Below are 20,113 nucleotides of genomic sequence, written 5' to 3'. Positions count from 1 at the left end.
TTAGGGACCAGCTGGACGTTTAAACGTGCTGCAGGTGAACGGGGTGTTGGAATCACGTTTTGGAGTACAGTCCTTTTTAAGTCAAGATGTACCATTGGATAAGAAGTTCATGTAGAATTACTTTAGCCCTTAGCACTCTATAACAAACACAGGACGGGGTTGCTGCTCTTGCCTGTTCCAGGTGTGCATTATAGCATCTGGGAGGAATGCCGGCTTCCAAAAAGGTGTGAACAAATGTGTGTGCAACTGCAGGACACTTCTGTACTTTGGTCCACAGGGTCAAGACCCTGTGCAGACGCTTGGTCAGGTTTTAAATCCGTATTTGTCTGTGTGAATATCAGCTTTGCATATGAAGCCTCAGGGCTTGCGTGTTGTAGCTGCTTGTGCGCGCGTGTGCAGGGCGGCTGCTGCAGTGCCCGGAGCTGCGCTGGCTTGGTGCTCCCTCAGCTGAGGAGCAGAGGAGTGCTTTCATACAGCAGCCATTGCTTTCTTGGGAGGGGACATCAGGAAGGAGTTTCATGTGCGCTACATATCGAGAACTTCTGCTCTGGGATAAGACTATCGAGTCTTTTTTTATTATTATTATTTAACTGGAAAATTCTGGTTTATTTCTTTATTCGTGTGGGATTGCCTTCAGAAAATTAAGTTCTATAAGATCAACCACAGTAATGTTTATATGGAGAAAATTATTTGGGTAGTTTTGATACATATGCTGGCAGTGAGGCGAGGAAGTGGAAAAAAGCGGTTCAGTGCGGAGGGGAGGGATTGTCGGGGGGACACGGGAGAGGGGCTGGGCTTGGGGCGACGTAAGCACGGCTGCGTTCACAGCCTGGGCGCATCTGCTGAAAGATGATGACAGATTGTAAAGCATCGTCATCCTTGAACTGAAGTGGTCCCAATTTAGAAGTCTAATTAAAATTATCCCTGTCCACCTTTTTGCATAGCATGTCCTCCAGCCGGAGAGATGCCACGGACTCTTTTGTCCATCTGACCTGGAGGGGCTCCCAGCGCTTTCCGGAGTCAGCCGCTCTTCCCATGTTTGATCCCTGGGAATGAGAAGTTATTAGCAGTGGGTACCAGTTTAGCATGAAGCAATGGTTAGCAGTTCATAACTATTTTTTCCCCTAAATATAGGAGGAAATTGCTGGCTGTGGGGAACTGTAGATGTTTTAATGGCAAGTGCTGTTAAAGAGTTTTACTTTCTGACTCACTTATTTGTAAATTTTATTCTCATTAGTGCATCAACTTGGAAATTTGCTAATCACTAATACATAGGTTTGAGCAACTCTTCTTTTTGGGTTGGTGCATACTTTTAATGCACTGAGCTGCTTGTGTGGGCGAGAAGCTTACTTTTTAAATATTTTGTGGAAGGCACAAAGTCTCAAAGGTGTTTTATGTGGCAAGCTAAAGATGTAATTTAATAACAACAAATAGTTGAGGGGTTATTTGGGGAAAGTTTGCCTCTGTGTAGAAGTGCGGAAGAATGTAATGGAAAATCCAGATTACCTATGCATGGCACGTTGCTTTCTGTTGCCCCCCAAAAGGACGAGCCTGTGGCTTTATTTCATTTGACTGCTCTTTTTATGGTAGAGTCTGATCCTAAAATCTTTGCTTTTCCCTGCTGTGTTTCTGTAGCACACAGGGTAACTGGCTGTGGGACATGTTCCTTTGCTTCCTTTGGTGCCAGGCTTTCAGGAGAGCTTTCCAGAGGCAGTTCAGGGGGTTGAACCCACTGACCACTCGTACATTCTGGTTGTGATTGTAATAAACCACATTTCTCTAGATAAGGATTTTTTTTTTCCGCTCTTTCCAAAAGCCCACGTGCCAAGATACTTACTGAAAATTCAAATTTCGGGGGGGGGGTGGGGGAAAAAAAGAGGATGTTTTCAAAGTCACTGTAGACATTTCCTGCTCCTACCAGCTATCCCCTTCTCGGCACTGAGTTAGAAAAGAAAAGGCCGGCTACAAACCCTGGCCCTTCCCTCCTGGCAGCTTGCGGGAGCTGGGGGCACTACCCTCCATCCTCCGAGATAACGCCTGCATCACGTTTCAGCTCCTGGTGCCGTCCGGTAATGAAGTTACGCCTCGCAGAGGAGAGGGATTATAAGGGAAATGTAAAATGATTCATAGCAGAAGTGGCATGAAATGTCATTACAGAGGAGGCGATGTAGGCGGGGGACCAAGGGACGGGGAGACCCCTCTTCTGTCCTGGCCGATGGCGTTGATTTAATATAGCGTTGATTTAATACAGCGTTTTAGCCACGTCACTTTTTTGGTACTCCTTTCCTCCCTTAAGTTATGCCGTGTCTTTATTAGGATTTCTACTCTGATCTCTCACTTCCTCGGTATTTCCACGGCATTCAGCATAACTGGGTCCCAGACATGGACAAACTGCTATCCAAACAAAAATACCGGGGGTTTTGTGCAAACACATTTGGGATGAGCAAATGGGACAGCTCTGAGCTCACTCTCACCTTCTTGTTTGCTCTTTCTTGGCAGTGAGATGCTCAGGACTGGGCTTAGACGGTTGGAATAATCCGTAAATTATTGGCAAAATTTGTGGCACATTGCTCAGGTCTGTGCAGTTAGGGGCAGTGGTTCTGTGTAACAGAGATGTATGGCTTTGCTCTGCATTGCAAATCCAAATTATTTAAATACTTGGGTAGGCAGAGACGTGCGTGGGGGTGGCCTCATCCTAACATTGCTCTTTTGCTCTCCGAATTTCTTGTGGACAGTTGCATTTGCTTTATTTTGTCCTTGATTTAAGTACAGCTGGAAAGGCAGCTTAGACTGTATTTAATAACTAGTCCTTCAACACAGAGAGGTGCAGAAAGTAATTTGTCCCCTTGCCAAGCACCAGAAAGAATGGGCATTTTGTTCTTTGCTTCACGGTGATTTTACCTGGGTGTATTATGGAAAGAGAGAAAGACTTGTGCTACTGTTACCCTGCACGCTGTGTTGATTTATTGAAATTGGAGCCTGCGAGTGTGAGTCGCGAGGTACGTTCTGACATGGAATTTCTAGGAGAAATATACAATTGGCCTGGTTATTATTTTTTCCCTCCTCCGTTCACTTGGGCGTGTTTCCAGCTTTTGCACTAAGGAACAAGACTTTAAATTTGTCTTGAATTTTAACACAATGCAGCTTTGCCGCCTTATTCTCAGCCTTTTAGTATAAACCATCTGAGCTTGCGTTCTTGTTTCATCTGCATCACCTTGCTCACCTGCTCTGAAACGGATAGTTTCTTCTCTTTTTTTTCTTTTCTTTTTTTTAGAGGAATGAATTAAAAAGAGACTGCAGGCAGTTGTCCTGCTGGGCTGAAGCTGTGACTTCGCGGTGACTTAAATGTCATCGTCCCCCTTCGTTGTGCGTCTGCACGGACTCGGGTTCCCTTTGCCGGTGTGCACATCCAGGGCAACCCATCGTCTTGGCACGGGAGCTCCCAACGGAGCCAAACCTCTCCTGGACACAGGACGTGGGATTTTCCTGCTTCTGCCCGACACGTGGCCCAGGAGATGCTGCACTCTGCCTCAGAGCAGGCGGGAAGAAGAGGAGGAGCCAGGCTGGGCTTAAAATGGGGTTTATCAGGTTATTGAATTGGAGCAGGATGCTTGCAGCAGAGCGGAACGGAAGAGGTTGGGCGAAATCTTGGACATCACCTGGTCCAAGCCCTGCTCACACATGGCCTCAGCAAGCTGGGGATGCGCTGGAATATCTTCCCTTACTTCAGCAATTCTTAGGTTGTTGTAGAAGCTTAGGATGCTGGCATTGCAGCCGGTGCTCTATATGGCCATTTTACTTACAAGATTAATGGCAAAATGGGATGAATTTGTTGGGCTGTAACAGAGCTTTATCTCTTGTTTAAGTAAAAGCACATGTGAAAGGCAGGAGGAGGGTTTGTTGGGTGAGACAGTGTAGCTGGTCTGTTTTGTAGGGCTTTATTTTGATTTATGTGCTCATATTTATCTATAATTTTGTATCTCCTTCCAGAAGCTGGTAAAGACATTGCAGATGCAGTGGGATGAAAATGTAGGGATTAGAAATGGCCTGTTCGTTACAGGTAACGAGGTCTGAGGAAGGCGCTTGGCCCAGGTTCAGCTAAAGCAGCAAAACAATTATTGCTCTGCATCGGGCGGGCGCTCTCGCTCACTGGGAGGAGAAACTCCTCCTGGTACGTAAAGTTGCCGGAGGAGGTTTCACTCGGGCATTACGGTCGCATATATAACGCGTGGGAGAGTTTCAGCTGTACGCGGTGAATTATGTTCTCACTTCTTAGTCTTTCTATTAAGATGATCACTTAAAATCTATCGATGTGTTATAGAGGGAGGACACGGGGCAGCTGAGCGTGGGCTCCTGTGTGGCAGCCAGATGTGCGCTGGCACCGGGGAGGGCTGGAAGAGTCGAACCCTCTCGTATCTCAGTACGGCCTAATAAAGCGCGGGGTGCCTTGGCTGTGGAAAAATTGACGCAGATGAGAAAACCACAGGGAAGGAATTGTTTGGAGACATGGTGCTGTATTATCCATGTCTAAGATCTGTAAAAAGAGTAAATTCCCTGATGGCAACTCCAGTTATTTCCACTTAAGCTGTATTAAAATATATGAAGAAATCCTTCTCTTAATTAATATTGCCAGCATTCATATATATTTTTTCATATTTCATTATGTTTAGAGCAAGAAATTCTGGATGAGTATTTTGTACTGATTCTTCCAGATACATTTTGTATCTCCTTATTAGACATCTAGACTGCTTCTCCTCCATTTTTTAACTATTTACTGGGCAGGTTTTAACTCTTGTAGAAAATCTCTGATTTTAGTTATAACTGCGAACCCAGCGGGGTTACATTGTGAACGAGCCTTGAATCTGTTCCCATTAGCAAATTCTTGACAAATTAACTTGGGATTTGAGCATTGTGGCGCTTAGATTTTCTCCATACTTCACCATTAGCGGGTTTCCGTTAATTATTGTCCCGCACAGTTATTAACAGTATCTGCGATCTTCAAGTTAAAGCGCTTCCACAGGCTGATGTTTCTCCATGGAAAATATATCTGCCTCTTGACACACGTAGTAATTGAGCAAAACACTTCAACATGTGCTTGCTTTGAGACCTGGAGCAGTCGTTTGCCGACGGATCGGGACCGTCACGGCGGCGGTGGCCCGGTGAAAAGCAGCGGCCGTTGCATTGGGGTGGTAAGAGGCAATTTTGGTGAACGTACATAGAGCAGAGAGCTGGAGCTGCTGGAGCTGCTGGTGTGTGGAGACCGTGGCAAGTGAGCTCAGATCTTCTGTAGTCCTCCCGCTTTCCTCTCTTCCAGTTTGATCAATGGCAAAAAGCCGCCTTTCCTCTCTGGTGAAAGATCAGCTCCCAAGTAATGATGTCCAGCTGTACTGACAAAATGTGATTGCTCATCAGTTTGGTTGATGACTTAATCTGGGGCTGATTAGCATCTTGGAGACTGTCCAGACGATCAAAAATGATGCATAATTTTGCTGCGGGCCACAGTTTATTTAACATTTTAGCATCCTCCCAGCTCTTGTGTAGCAGCAGGGGCTCGCGTTGCAATGCGTGTTCGCTCTCCAGTAAGCTTAGTTTTGGGGTGGAAGGGTGCGCTGAAGCCAGGCACCTGTGGTAGGGAGCTGGAATGGCTTGGCTTTGTGTCACCAGGTCGTAGCCGCAGGGGATGTGTCGGTGCCTGGGGCATCACCCGGCAAGGCGCAGGCTTCAGCGGGCAGAGGTGCAGAGCATCCTGTGCTCGCCCCTGGGCATTGCTCCCAGCAGAAGCTTGCTGTGCCCGTGGGATGATGATAGATCCACACGAGCGATAAAAATCCTCTCCTTCCCCAAAAAGCTGCTTCCTTAAGCAACTGAATACATTTTCTGTTTCTTCTTGCAGCTTTCACCTCATCAGCCCAACAAGACTTTTTGCTGCCGAGGGGGTTTGGGGAGCAGGAGACACAGCAAGGATGGGGAGGACAGGCACAGGGACAACTTCTGCGGCTGCCGGGAAGGCTGAGCTGCGGGTGAGGCGCTGCGGAGGCAGCCCGACTCCTGCCCGGCAAGGGTTAAAGCTGGAGCAGGGACTGCTGGAAGAGTTCAGTTGTTTCACATTAGGCCGGGGCGGCCCTGGCTGCCTTCCGTGCTCTGGGAGCCGGGGGACGAGTCCCCAGTGTTAAATCTGCGTAACCGATGCCGTACAACTGGCACCAGCCTTGACCACAAGTGGCCGTTAAAATAAACATCCCCGGGCTTAACTGACAGGCAGGCTCAAGGAGAAACAGGCCTGCATGACGGGGAATATTAAATACCCGGCGAGAACCTAACTTCATCAGACAAACACACACACGCACCCCCCGGCATCGCCCCAGCCCCGCGGCATCAATGGGCGCAGTGTTTGGGGCAGGCGCGTGCCTCTGCCGGGGGGGTGACGGGCTGGTGCCAGCGGTAGGGGAATATGCGAGAAATCCAGCCCCGAAACGCGTCCCGGGTAAACACGGTGGTTCAAACCCTGCAGCAGCACAGGGACCAGCCGGCACGGGCACCGCGGCACCGGGGGAGGCAGAGCCGGAGGAAGGGGGCTGGCATCCCTCGGTTAGTCGGGCTCCGAGCTCCTGCTCCGGGATGTTATTTGGCGTTAGGAAAGGAGGTAAAAGGCTTTATTAAAAATGAGAAGTTTGGCTTAGGTCGGCAGTCTTATTTATAACGATGATTTGCAAGCTCTCCAACTCAGGACAAGTGTGAGGGCATTATTATGTCCACGGGGATAGCGGAGTGACACATTTATTGGGTGGAATTTATTTGTCTACAGAAGTTATTTATTTATTTTTTAAGAAAAAGCATAGAAACCAGCAACGCTTACAAAACAAGCAAGGCGATTACACAAGTGCGATACTTTACGGACCTCGAGGCCCTTGAACGTTGAAATGCGCGTTGGTTGGTGCTGGTAGGAGAGACTTCACCCAGCCCTGCAGGCAGCCCAAAGTCCCTCTCGGTTAACAAGCTACTCCAGCACGTGCTGCTTAAAATCTGTCACATTTTTGTGCCGGAAGGTAAACCACCAGACTTATTAAGAGTGTACTGTAGAACTTTCCATTCCTAAATTGTCCTTAAAAATATAGGTAATTATTATTTTTACCCAAGGAAGGCCTTCAGCAGGATGAGGACATTTATAACAAGCACACTTTTGTATCCAGGTGTCCAAAGATGCCCGAGCCTGTTTCCTGGCATTAGCAGGATTTAATATTTCTATCTATGTCACTATGTGTATTACTTCCTTGCAAATTGTCATGTCTTTGTAAGAAGTTGCTATTTTAACCTTTTAATTAAAAAAAAGAAAGGTTATTTGAATGATTTCCACGTGAGAAGCTGCAGTGCCTGTTTAAATGGCTGTAGAGGTGCAATTTATTGGTGAGAGAGAGCAGAACTGGCTGCTGGATTCATCTAACTGTTGAAAGAGTTTGTGCATTGGCTCTTTGTGGCAGAGAGTTTTCTAGTGAATTGTTTTACTTGTCCTCAATACTTTCAGTTTGCATCCTTTGTTACTAGGGAGAAAGCTTAAAACAGAAGTAAGCCCTGCTAAGCTTTTTGGCTACGTGTTTGGGACGGCTACCTGTTTTTTCCTGCTTTCTTTTTCATCCAGGGGAGAATGGCTAACACAGGAGGTCACACTCACTGCTTTCCAGACTCTTGTGCTTTTTTTTTCTTGCTTTTTTCCCCTAGGAAACAAAAGGATTATTTTTATTCCATCCTGCTCTATAAGTGCTTTTAGATGAACAGGAGATTTAGCCCTCAATTCTCCTGAATCAGCCACAGCACATCCTGCGGAGCTGTAAAGCAAACTAAGTGTGAGCATCATTAAATATCCAGTGAAAGGGATGAATAATTTCTATGCCCATGTAAAAGGCCATTTTGAGCAAGTATTGCAGAGAAATCTTTTTGCCTCCTTGCAGTGTATCCAGGAGCTGTATTAATTCAGCTGTAGAGAAATAGTGACATTTGTAAAATACTGTGGACTAGAATGGGCAGAATTATCCTGGTGTTTATATCAATGTAGTTACTAGAGGAGAATGGGAATAAGATGTATCACATGTTATTTTATGTCTATATTCAACTTGGATTGAATTGGCATAATCATTTTGGATTAAAAAAAATAAAAAAATACATCTTCATTATAATCATGAAGACCTGTCAATAAATTGGAAGATGTACGTGGCAGAGTTGTCAGGCATTACTGCTGAAAAATGGGCTGGAAGAACACGTGAAACAAGATGAGAACATGTGTTAGAAATCTCTGTTTCAGCATCTGAAGCAAAGGGGTGAGGTCTGCAGGAGCAGAGACATCTTCTGTCTGCTCTGGGAGGTACTTGGGTGTACTTCTCCCTACAGAAGGGTGGAGTAGCTCCATACCCTGTGTACTTTCTCAAATCCCAAGGACCTTTATTTTCATCTTGCTCTTAATGACCAGATCATAAAGAAATAAGAATGTATTGATCTAGTGCCACAACGACTAGAGCACGGAGGAGCAGACTTCACTGACGTTACCCACCCCAGAAGCCTTGCCTGGGCTTCTCAAAGTCTGTGTGCTGGGACTTGTAGGCAAAACAATCTTCAGCTCGTTTCACCCTTTCCAGCCTTGCAAAAACATCTGGTCAGTGTTGGGATCACTCTTTTGTTTCATTTTAATATGAAAGTTTCAATTTACATTATTCTCCTTCTTTTTCTGACTCAGCTCAAAGTCTTCTCCGTAAAGCTCAGGTGACTCGCAGAGCCAACCAGCACCAGGATGCCTTTCGCACCGTACCCTCGGCCCCTTCCACCCCTTGGATGTTTCATTTACAGCAGCGACTGCTCAAACCAGGTAGTTAGTTGAAATGCCCACATTTGAGACAGATGATGTTCAGCGTACTCTGTCTCTTGGGCAGTTGGAGAGTTAAATGAGGCAGCCCGTGACGCCGAGTTCCCCCTCCTGCCCCCCAGCACTGGATTTGCCCTGGAGCGCGGTGTCGTTCCAGTTCGGAGAATTCAAATGACCGTCCAGGTAGTCAGTTCCTACTGGCACAATTTACCCTTTGTGAACACATTTTATGAAAGATCCCACTGTTTGTCTCAAGTTGTGGAAAAAAAAAAAAAAAAACCCCAACCCTAACCCAACTGTAAATGTCCAGGCCACGAAACTGCCTAATCCAAACACAGGCACGAGCCGGGGGCTTTGCTGGCGTTCACCGCCCGCGGGTTTTGCCCATGTGTTCCTTGGCCTGGTGCTGAACGTCGTATTTATGAGCGCACACCAGGAAAAAAAAAAAAAAAGTCCTCTGAAGGAGATATGAACCTGGTTTTAGCACTGGACTTTTAAAAAGGGGAAAAAAAAAAGTGAAGTAATGAGGGCCTTTGGGAGAGCAGCCACCGTCCATTTTTAGTTGTGAATGGTTGGTTAAAGCCCAGGGTCTCTGGGTCTGCCTGAGCAGGCATAGCAGTTGGAAAGATGTTCGGAAAGATGTTCTTGCACTCTTCTTCTAAAGCAGTGAATTTGCCCTTCAAAGCACAACCCCAAAGAGAGAGAAGGGACTGCTCTGCATCACAAGCGTCTTTGGTGTAGATGGAAAATGGGCACTGGCTGGTTTGGAAATTACTTGCAGTTTGGGGCAGATCCACAAGTATGATGTGACCCTGCCAGCTCCATCATCCCATGCATCTGTATCCTGGGCTTTCCCTGCTGCAGGAGACCTCGCAGCCTCCCACGCTGGGAAGGGGGGGGAGTGCTGGCACCTTTCGGATGAGAGCAGAAAGGCTGAGTATAACCTGGCAGCTGCCATGGTCCCCGCAGGCATCCCAGGTGCTCGCAGGGGTGTCACGCTCCTCAGCAGGGTATCTCCCCTCACTGCACTTGTTCGCACCTGGACATAGTGGGGTGGTACCAAGAGACCCAGAAGATGATTTGCCTGTAGATCCTCAGCAGGGAGACCCAGTAGTGCTCTGGGCATATGGACCTTTTCCTAATAGAGTGCAAGCTTGTGTTGGTTTTTTTTAACGTGGCAGATATAGTTTTTCCTCCTCCTCTTCTGACCATCTTCTATGCTGTAGGTTGAGCTTCAGCTGCTTAGGGCAGCTTGTGATCTGTATTTTTAGTACTTAAATTGAATTTTAAACAGTTTTCTGACCCTCTGGTAGTTGTGGCTCTATCTGTTGGCAGCAGAACACCATCACAGCCCAGGGATCTGCAACTTCTGATGGAAAACAGAGACCTTGATTTGCAAAGTCCTGGGGTAGCTTTTGGTTTGTACATCCTTGTCTCTGTTGTACCCTCACGTTATGGTCACCCATTTCCCGTGGCAGGCAGCATCCTGGTGCTGCATCCAAAGCTCCCTGCTCATCTGCTACGTCCAAGGGCTACCGCAAAGCAGAGAATAATCATGATTTGAAACTGGGAGCTTGGCAAAGCAGCCCTGTGCGACAGCGGTGCTGGCTCTGTGCTGCCTTGCTGCGTAGTGTTGACTGAATATCCTTTTGTTTACGCTGGTTTAAAAACATGCTCATTTTGATATCCTTCCACGGCTGTGTTATCGACTGCCAGGGACTCTGCTGAAAAGGTCAGAAAATCCCAGTTCATTGAAAATTCTCGCAGAAAATTACTGTAGTAAAATGGTCCGGAGAAGACCATGCAAGTGATCTTGCAGAGCTCACTGAGGGGAATCATCAGGGGTGAACAGGACAGGGTTATCAAGGGGATCTTCGAGGTGACAGAGATCTCAGGGAAATGGGCTGTGGGACCCAGAAGTGGTCCTAGCTAGAGTTGAGAGCATGGAATATGCTGGTCGCTGGGGTGACCCATGCTCTTTGGGATGAAATGTTGACATCCTTTCCTTCAAAACGTTTTGTATTTGGGCAGACTAAGGAACTGCATGAGCTTTAGTGTTGGGGATGTTAAGCACTATCATCTCAGTCCACTTGATGGTAGAGCTTTGGTTCTTGCAGGGATGATAAATGCTTGGCGTGATGTCCTGGCTCCGTTTCTCCTCCTTTCGGCTGCTTATTCCCAGGATGTGGCAGTGTAGCTGTTGCCTGTCGTCTGATTTACCAGTTGCTCGTAAGGGGGTACCTGGTGGGAGCTGGCAAATCCATCATCGTGCTCATGTACCAAAGCGATACCTCTGGCCTGCAGGAGAAAAGACTAAATGAACCCAAAAGCAATGTGCGTTAAAAGAAAATGTAAAATGGCAGAGGCCACATGAACTAAGCAGAGGTATTTTCTAGCTGTCTAGTCTAACGTTTGGTATCATTTTTCTCTAGGATTACAGGGGCTTTCACCTCATAAATTTGTGCCTGTTTGAGGTCGTTAATCTTTCTTTACATGTTGCCTTGCAATTTTAGAGCTTTGCCACCATCTGGGATCACATTTTAAATGGAGTTTCCACTCAGTACGTTCCTTTTCATGAAATTATTTATATATAGAGAAATATATAATAAATATATCAGGACTGGGTTGTTTTTAAACATTTTCAGTGCTTTCGCAAGGGCTTACCTTGTGTGGAAAAACTTGTCTTCTCTAATAGTGAGCCATAATAGTGACCAATTAAGGGATCACATTTGCAATATGCTCTTAAATGGCAATTTAAAATATTGGTGAGTGACCTGCCTCGCAATCCACTGGGGAAGGTGAGCTCTGTCAGAGAGCGCCGGGCCGGGGAGCACGTTTCTGTGTTGGAAAACCTTGGAGTATGAGACGCACCAGGAAAGCACCATCTGATGGCAACTATCCAACCTGGAGAAGGATTGCTACAGCTGCCTCGTTGCCTTTGGGATGAGACCTTCTCGGTAAGGATGTATTGCCCTTAGCTCCTGTTTCTCGCAGTCTGGTCCGCTCCCTAAACCAAACGTGATCCATCTCTGGGGCTCTTAATAAACGAGCCTTCTCCCCAAAGGCAGTAATGACCCGCAGTTGGTTGCACCAGCTTCTTCTGGCCCCGCCAGAGCCAAGATGTCTGTTCCAGGCCCCGCTAATTATTTTAAAGGGATTTTGAACAAATAAATAGCCTGAACAGTTCAGTGGTTCCTTGTGTAATTTTAGCTCTGGACCCCTCCAAGAATGTACAGAATAAATAGGTGAATTTGTAATACATCCACAATTAACTCTATATACAGTGAGCAGCTCGGAGGCACGCTATGGAGGAATAGTGTCAATAAACAGGTATGCTGTGGGCTGTGGAAATGTGGTCTTTATTATTGGAGAAGGATAGCTCTGACCAGGAGGTAGGGTGCAGTCTGGAAAAGCAAACACTGCCACTGTAGAGCCTTCTACCCCCCCCCAACTTGTTGGAATTCAAAAATCCATTATTCAGTGTACCCCTGGTAAAGCACATCCTCGCTCGTGCTGGTGTAAATCAGGGCTGACTCATCATGAGCAAAGCTTGGCTTTGTAGCTAAATGTCACAGATGTAGCAGGAAGGTTTCACCTACGCTGGTGACTTTGCAAGTGCAACTTTGTGAATAGGGGAAAAAAAATAATTCCTTGGGATATTTTATAATGCCGAGGCATGAAATTGCACAGCAGAATTTTCTCCCAAGACCCTTTCCCCTCCAGCATCTGTAGCCGCGTGTGCAGCCATCATTCCCCAAGAAACCCAATGCCCAGACGTGAATCATTTCTCTGATTTTTCATGCTTTTAACTTTTCGTTGCTGAGGCTTCGCTCAGCCGGGAGAAGTAGGGACCTGTTTCGGCTTTGAAAAACCTTAGACGGAGGGGCGGCTGGGGAAAGGAGTTAAAAATGAAACAGCAGATTTATATATATAAAAAGTAAAAATATATGTTCTACATCTGAAGTTTATTTAGGTCCTTTGGGAGAGTGGCGCGGCACTACGTCTCTACTAAATTGCCAACATTTTATGGTCGTGCTGGCACCGAGTCAAACACACATCTCCTTGGCTTGGGTTGCTGTCTTAAAGCGGGCAGATTCCAGTATGTTTTTCTATGAACTGAATATTACTATTGACTGGACAAGGGAAGCTCTGCCTAGTAAGAACATATAGGTAACTTTTCTTTTTAATAGATCTATCGAGACTTAATTATTTTGATATTGTGTTACTGCAGAACTGACCCCTTGCGACCCACCCGGACATTAGATCTCTGTGCGTTGTAAGACAGATACAACTTTTTAATTTTTTCTTATTACTTTATTTTGATTGGAATCATATTAATAATTGGAAGTTTCAAAGGTCCTACTTTTAACCCATTAGCTGTTGTATATGCAAGCGTGTCAGTAACAGGCGCGTGGAGGTTTGCGTGCATGAACGTATGTGCGAAATATACACGGCACGAAGGACAGCTGGGATTTACACACGAGGCTGAGCAGTTTGCTGTGCAATTTCCTTTCAAGCCCCTTGCCTACGTGTGTATCTTTGTGCAGAATCACTGTATCGGTCATCAATCAAGGTTGCTGCACATGTAGAGTGCCTACCACAAAGCCTCACCCCCGAGGAGGCAGCAGCTCCCCGTAATCTCCCCGTTATGAAGAAGGGTGTTTTGCGGGAGTCGTTGGTTACTGTAGAGCACGAGACGGTCTGACTTGAGTCAAGACACACATCTTCCCACACTTCCCAGCAGCTGCGAGTGACCCAGTTTATCTCCTTGCTGCTTGCTGCCTCTTGCTCTTCTGCACGGGGCTGGGAAGCTGTTTCTGCTCGGGCTTGGGAAAGTGGAGCTTTGATCTGCAGATGCCGAAGGAGGAAGGGTCAAGATCTGAAGCAGAATAGACTGTCAGAAAAGCAGCTTGTTGGATCATGTTGATCAAATTATGCTCTGTGATGGAGAATCTTTTTTTTTTTTTTTTTTTTTTTGGTCCAAAGTACAAGAGAACTGAGAGCTTTTCTTTGAAGCTGAGAAGATGAGTTCATGCCTCAGTGCCTTGGGAAGCTGTAGAACTGTGCTTTACAGTTCATCTGTTCCTTCCACAAACGCTCAGGAAAACATTCACTAATACCGCTCAGCCTGGCTTTGCAGGGTGCCGCTGCTCGTCATGCCTTTCTCTTTGTGCCAAAGGCTTCCCTCTCTTTTGACCATTGGAGTCTCCAGTGCCCGCAGGCTCTTTCTGGAGTGTTCACTCTGCCAAGTTAATCCTATTTCTTTTGACCAAATAGTTGCTTCCTCTCATCACTTATTCATATTTGCTGTTGTTCCATTTCCTTCTGTTTTTCAAGATTTTTCTGCTATTAATTGCACTCGGATTTGAGTATTTTGGTTAAGTAGGTGCCTTTCAATGGGAGCAGAAATGATAACGTCTAGAGTGTGTAGGAGTATTTATATCTTGCTTTGTTTTTCACCAAGCCAGAGTTCTGCGATAGGCACCCAGGGTGATGTTTTGAAAGGGCATCCTTAGTGTTGTTTTAATATTAATGCCAAGTATACTTTTGGTTATCTGAATCAATAGATAATCTGAGTTTACTTTACACAGAGAGGTAGAATAATGGATTTTTTTTATTCACCTTTTTGAAACTGATTCATTCATAACTCACTGCTGTTGTCTGAAAGACGCCTTGTGAGTTTGAGCTGTTGAGGCGCTCAGATGAGCAAGCAGATACAGCCGAGGCTCCTGAAGCCATGCCACAGGCTATTGTGCAGTGAAGGAAGGTAAAACCCCATTATTGCAAAGGATAAAACTTACCTGAGATATCTCTGGGCTCCTCCTCATTTGTTACCTTGAGAGGACGCGGTCTTCCCTACCCTCCAACTTCACACTCCCGTGCCGCACGGTTACTTGCATGGGAGTCGTGCCGCTCAGGCTATAAGAATAACATCCCAGCCCTGTCTGAGCAGTGGGTTGTTCGAGGACAATGTGAGGCTTGTTTTCATGCACGCGTGTAGGAGAGCCCGGTGATTTCCCTAGGCTGAGCTGGGGTATCTAACACTGGGATTAAATACTCCGTCAGAGTTTATGTAATGCCATACCAATAAGGAGGCTGAGAGGAGAGACCATGTGCATTTACAGTCCCAGAGAAGAGCGTTTACTCTGGTGTATAATAGCCTTCTGTTGGGTTTTAGTAGCGTATAGTTTAGTAAATTAGGAGTCTTCAGGTACTTAGCACTTTAATGGTTCTCACTAAGAACATAATTAAACCATAGACCCCTTAGGGAGAAAAAACAGTTTATTGTGCATATTTTTAGAATCTGTTACCAGCCCTCATAAAACCTGGTAGATACAAGCCAGAGAACATGCCTTAGCTGGCGACCCAGAATTCATTCAGCAGCCCCCGCCGCGTGTCGCCCCGCAGTCACACGTTACAAATCTGCCCCGTGAATTATGGAATTAATTTGCCCCAATCTGATTTCAAAACGCGTTTGCAGCGCAGTTTTTCTCCAGCTGCTGGAGGTGTGAGGGAGGCAGAAGGTTTATTATATTGCACCTTGTGCTGACACATAAAGCTGGTTTTTGCTAATCGTTTTTTTATTTAAAAACATTTTATGCCTCACAGAGGTATCCAGAAACAGGGCTTTTTGGAGACAAGGGCTCTGCTCTGTTCCTCTCGCCGTACGTCTGCCTTGGGCTTGCTATTTAGTTGCATCTGAATTGGAGCTGCATTTTTCTGTGTCTCTGTGTGTCAGGAGTTCACAGTTCTCGACGTAGGGGAACTCCCGGCTGCTTCCTAGGATGCTTCTCTTCGCAAAGCAGCCACGAAGTAAAGCGTAAAGCTCAAAATCCCCAGCGAAACGAGCCGGGTGAGGTGATCCTGGAATGTTTTACCCTCCTCCCAGGCTCTGACACCACCGCCGCGATGTTTCTGCAGGATATGATTACGCTGGGAAAGCACTAGGCATGCCTGTGTTGGGCAAGTTTCCTCTCCGACCCCAGCGATGCGCCCCGGGTGCTCTGGCCCAGCCCCAGCTGGGTGCTGCGCAGCGGGACCCACCGGACGGGGCATCAGGTGCCCCAGCACCCCTGGGCAGCGGCAAAAAGAAACCAGAAAGCTTTCGAGCATCACAGGTGCCTGTGTTCAGCACCGCAGTGATTCACACGTCGCTCTGGGTCTTTGCTCTTGCCTCAACGCCCCTTCCCGAGTAAACACGGCTCTCTCCCTGGGAAACCTGTGCCGCGCTGCACCCGTGCTCGCAGCATCTGGAAGGCATTGGGAGGAACACACACACAGAGCGCTCTCCTCCTCCAGCAGCCTTTTAACGAATTTCTGATACGTGTGAATCACTTCTCTATCGCTGTGTTTTGTTTTACGTACTCGAGGTTTACACGCTGGAGAAGTGGCTGCAGCGGTGGGGAGGAAGGGTCCCTTTCTGAGAGGGTCCCCAGAGGCTCCATCGCCAGCGCTGCTCTTACCAAATGTATTTCTTTCCCTCTGTCAAAACAAATGCCGAGGAACCGTCTGTTACTTGTGCTGTCTCTGCTGCTGGTTTAGACTTTCACTCTTGCTTATCATTTGAATTACCTTGCCTGTCGCACGGCATTGCCCACACTGACACCACAATAGTGTCAGCGCTGATAAGGTGAAGGATGGCGACGCTGTAGCACCTGGGAGTGAATTATTAACCCACACCAGATTTCTGTGCTTCGCTTCTCCTTTTTCCTCATTTCTACTTCGGGACATGAATTAGACTGCTGCTAAAAAGCATAAACCACAGCAAACCGCAGCAGACCCGACTTGCCAGCCTGGGCTGTTCCCACGCGAGCCCCTTTGTGCCTGCTACGTGAGCCCAAACCAAGAACTTTCTTCTGCTTCTTGTCCCACTGCAGTGGGACCGGAGGCAAGAATTTTATCTTTCTGCCCTTAAGCACAGCAGATCGGGGCGGGGGAGCGATATCTTGAGTTCCAGCCCAAAGCAACAAGCGGGGTTTGCTGGCTGCATTGGCCTTGATAGATGAGGATGTCAGCGTGAGCCTGTGATGAAGGGGATGAGGAACCGAATGACATGTTTGATAGCTAAAGATGGTCTTTGCTTTAAAATTAAACAGTGTCAGGCCAGCCCTGCAACGCAACAGTCAAATGTATAGTGCCATCATGTTACGAGATTTAATTTCATGTGCAAGTAGGTATGTAATTACATGTGTAATACTGCCTCTTCTCTGTGGTCCCCAGCCGTAAGCGCTGCCCGCATCGAAGGGAGCGGGTGCAGGCGCACCTCCGTGGCACACCGCCTTTCTGCAGCTCTGGCGTGTTGGGATCAGGCAGTTACATGCTGGAAACCGGCTTATCTCGGGCTAAATGTTACAACCTGTATGGGTGATACCTCATCTAGGTTGGTTTTGGTTCAAGCACTTAAAAAAAAAAAAAAAAAAAAAAAGAAGAAGCCAAGAAAGCAACCTGCCTTTTTGGAAGGATAAAAGCATTTCTCAGCAATTTGGGGTCAAGGTGAAAAAATCTCTTTGTGAGCCTCCCTGACGTTCTGGGAATGCTCAAGAGCAGTCCAACAAGGAGATTAACTTGAAACAGGTCCCATGCGGAGGGGAAAGACCCTCGGTGGCACCCGGGGCTGCTGCCGCTGCCCCGGGACGGGGGGGGCTCTGACCTCCCGCCCCCTTGCCGGAGTGGACTTGGCAGAGCTCCTTGACCCCGACACCGCTCCATCCGGTGCCGGTGTCCGAGGAAGGAAGGATGCGGTCTCCTGTCCTAAGGGGTTACAGCAGCCTCAAACCCATATAAAGCAACAGCTTTATTAATCCCAGCTTTGCTAATAAGGAATTACAATAGTTGTGGGATTTGGCAGTGGAAGCACACTCAGTTGCCATGCATAGTACAGTATTTTCCCTTTTTTGTTTGTATTTTTTATTTAACTACAAATAATTTAAAGATGTGTTGTGTCTCCTTCAATTAAAATTTGCGTCTTCATCCTCTCTTTTTTTCTGTCGCAGTTTTAAAACAACACTAATGAATTTGAGCTTGTCAGATATGCTAAGATAAATTGCTAACTTCTTTCTTTTTGCAAAAATTGCAGCATTTCTAAGGGTGGCGGTTATTAACATATCAGGATTTGGTTTTGTTTCCTTTGTAAAATTTGTGGCTTTATTGTACTGGATGGAAGATCTCCCAATGTCAAAAAATTTCAGGCTGATAGAAGAATAATATTGTCACAAGGCCAGTACGTAAATACCTTAGACCAATATAGCATGTTTAGAGGAATTACACTTTCCTCTCCCAAATTATGATTTTGGAAAGCAACTCTACCACTACATTTATTTCAAATTTAAACATTTTGAAAGAATATCTCCTAGGTTTTGAAATCTGGTTTCCATTCCTGGCTCTGTTTGACCTACTGCGTGACCCTGAGAAAATCTTTTTCTCAGTTTCTGTATCTGCTTAGTTGCTCTGATGATCTTCAGCACTCATGCAGAGCAATTTAACATCCGTTGGTGTCAAGCTACATGTAACATTTCAGTATTAAATAATAGCGTTTTTAATTTGAGTGGGGTTTAGTTATGTTGAGAAAAGAGAAAATTAAAACTCTTGTTTTTTTAAAAGATGTATTGGTTTAAAAATTCCTTGGGTTTGCATGAAAAAAAAGGAATGAAGTAATTTTCTCTGAAAAGAAATGAGTGCGCAGAGGCAAAGGATGGTTCTCCTGTGAGCAAACTTAGGGTGAGAAATAAAGAAAAAGGCCAAGAGCTCTGTAGCTCCCCCGATGATGAACCTTGGAGGGGGAATTGATTCTTTTTTTTCTTCCATCCTTCAGACACAGCCAGTGCCCAACCCCATCGCCTACTTCATGCATCGCTCGCCATGGTGGTTTCATCAGTTCGAGACGCTGGTCAATCACTTCGTCGAGCTGGTGGTGCCATTCTTCCTCTTCCTGGGTCGGCGGATGTGCATCGTACATGGCCTCTTGCAGATCCTCTTCCAGGTGAGGTGCTCCTGGGTTTGCATCCTAAGGGTCGCGTCTTTGCCCAGGATGGAGCAGGGTGTGTTCAAAGGGTGTAAAACCTCTCCCGCTGCCTGTGCCTGCTGCCCGGCAGCTGCCTGCCACTGGGGGCCATAGGGTGGGCTGGGACCTGCATGGTCCAGGTGCAAACACACGTTCCTAACGCCGGCTCCGTAACCTGCAGCAAGGACACGGGCACGTGTGCCAGGAGTAGCGACGCTGCCGTCGCGGCAGCAGCGTGGTTCGCTGGAGCCCATCTTCTCCGAGCAGGAGCAGCATCCAGAGGAACTGACTCAATCGGCAGGTCAAGAGTTCAGGCTCAAGTGAATCAAGATGATTCACAGCTATTAACTGTTGGCTCTCGGGTGGTTTGCGCTGGCGTGGCTGCCCTTAGCGTGCTGCTGGAGGTCTGCTTCCCTTGCTGCTGGTTGGGTTTCCATTCATATAGATGGTAGAGAAACGTCAGCCCAGGACTAGTGCAAAGGGTCGTCTGATCTGGCGGCTGTGGAAGGCTAGGACGAACACTTGCAATTTCTCCAAAAGTTAATTTTTATAGACATCTTTCACCCTTTGAAGGGATTTTTTTTAATGTTTAACATTCAAGGGCTGTTCTTTATCTCTGAAAATGTTTGAGCTGTTTTTTACAACCACCAGATTTACTGAGCCTAGGTTCGCAGTGAAAATAATTTATTCAAAAATTAATGGCATTCACATTCCAGTTGATTTTGGTTTGGTTTTTTTTTTGTACATGAAATAAATAAATCTGTGCAAAAGTCAGAAGACAGAAGCTCCTGCATATATACTTTCCTAGACCACATCTGATTTCTCTCATCTCTGCCCTGGCATAATTCGAGGAACTCATTAAACCCCAGCCACTCTGCCTCGCAGAAGCACAGCTTTCAGCCCTTGCTGACTGCGGTGTTTGTTCAATATCATTTCAGCATCGTGAAATTCATACTCGGTAGCTGTTACTGCTTCCTGTAAATACGTGTGATGATTAAACTGGAGAACAGCTTATAAACTCTATTGGTAAACCACAAAAATGCTGATCAGATTTTAAAGGGCTGACATAAAAGCCGTGGGATTTGTGCCCTCGCAGAGATGCCCGCTCTTTCTCCTGCTCCTGAAACACGTCCCGTTGCGTCTGGGTACCACCAAGCATAGAGCTTGTACCTTTGCTTGCTCAGCACACCTTTTAGGGTCAGGTTTGGGTTTGTTGGGATGGATCTTCTCAGGCAGCTGGAGGTCCCGGCAGCGGGGCAGAA

At 46.6% G+C, this 20,113-nt stretch overlaps 1 protein-coding gene across 4 annotated transcripts in view; it reads left to right on the top strand.

Moving 5' to 3' along the window:
* Positions 1-20,113, top strand: part of LMF1 (lipase maturation factor 1) — a 204,601-nt gene that overhangs the window by 122,248 nt on the left and 62,240 nt on the right. For all 4 annotated transcript variants that reach the window (XM_075767498.1, XM_075767496.1, XM_075767495.1 and 1 more), the window contains one exon: positions 18,663-18,830. In XM_075767498.1, coding sequence (XP_075623613.1) covers positions 18,663-18,830 — 168 coding nt within the window. The remainder of the gene's footprint in view (positions 1-18,662; positions 18,831-20,113) is intronic.

Source organism: Balearica regulorum, chromosome 15, assembly GCF_011004875.1.
Source record: "Balearica regulorum gibbericeps isolate bBalReg1 chromosome 15, bBalReg1.pri, whole genome shotgun sequence".
In the NCBI taxonomy this organism is placed as follows: domain Eukaryota; kingdom Metazoa; phylum Chordata; class Aves; order Gruiformes; family Gruidae; genus Balearica; species Balearica regulorum.
This window is presented reverse-complemented; position numbering and strand designations above follow the sequence as displayed.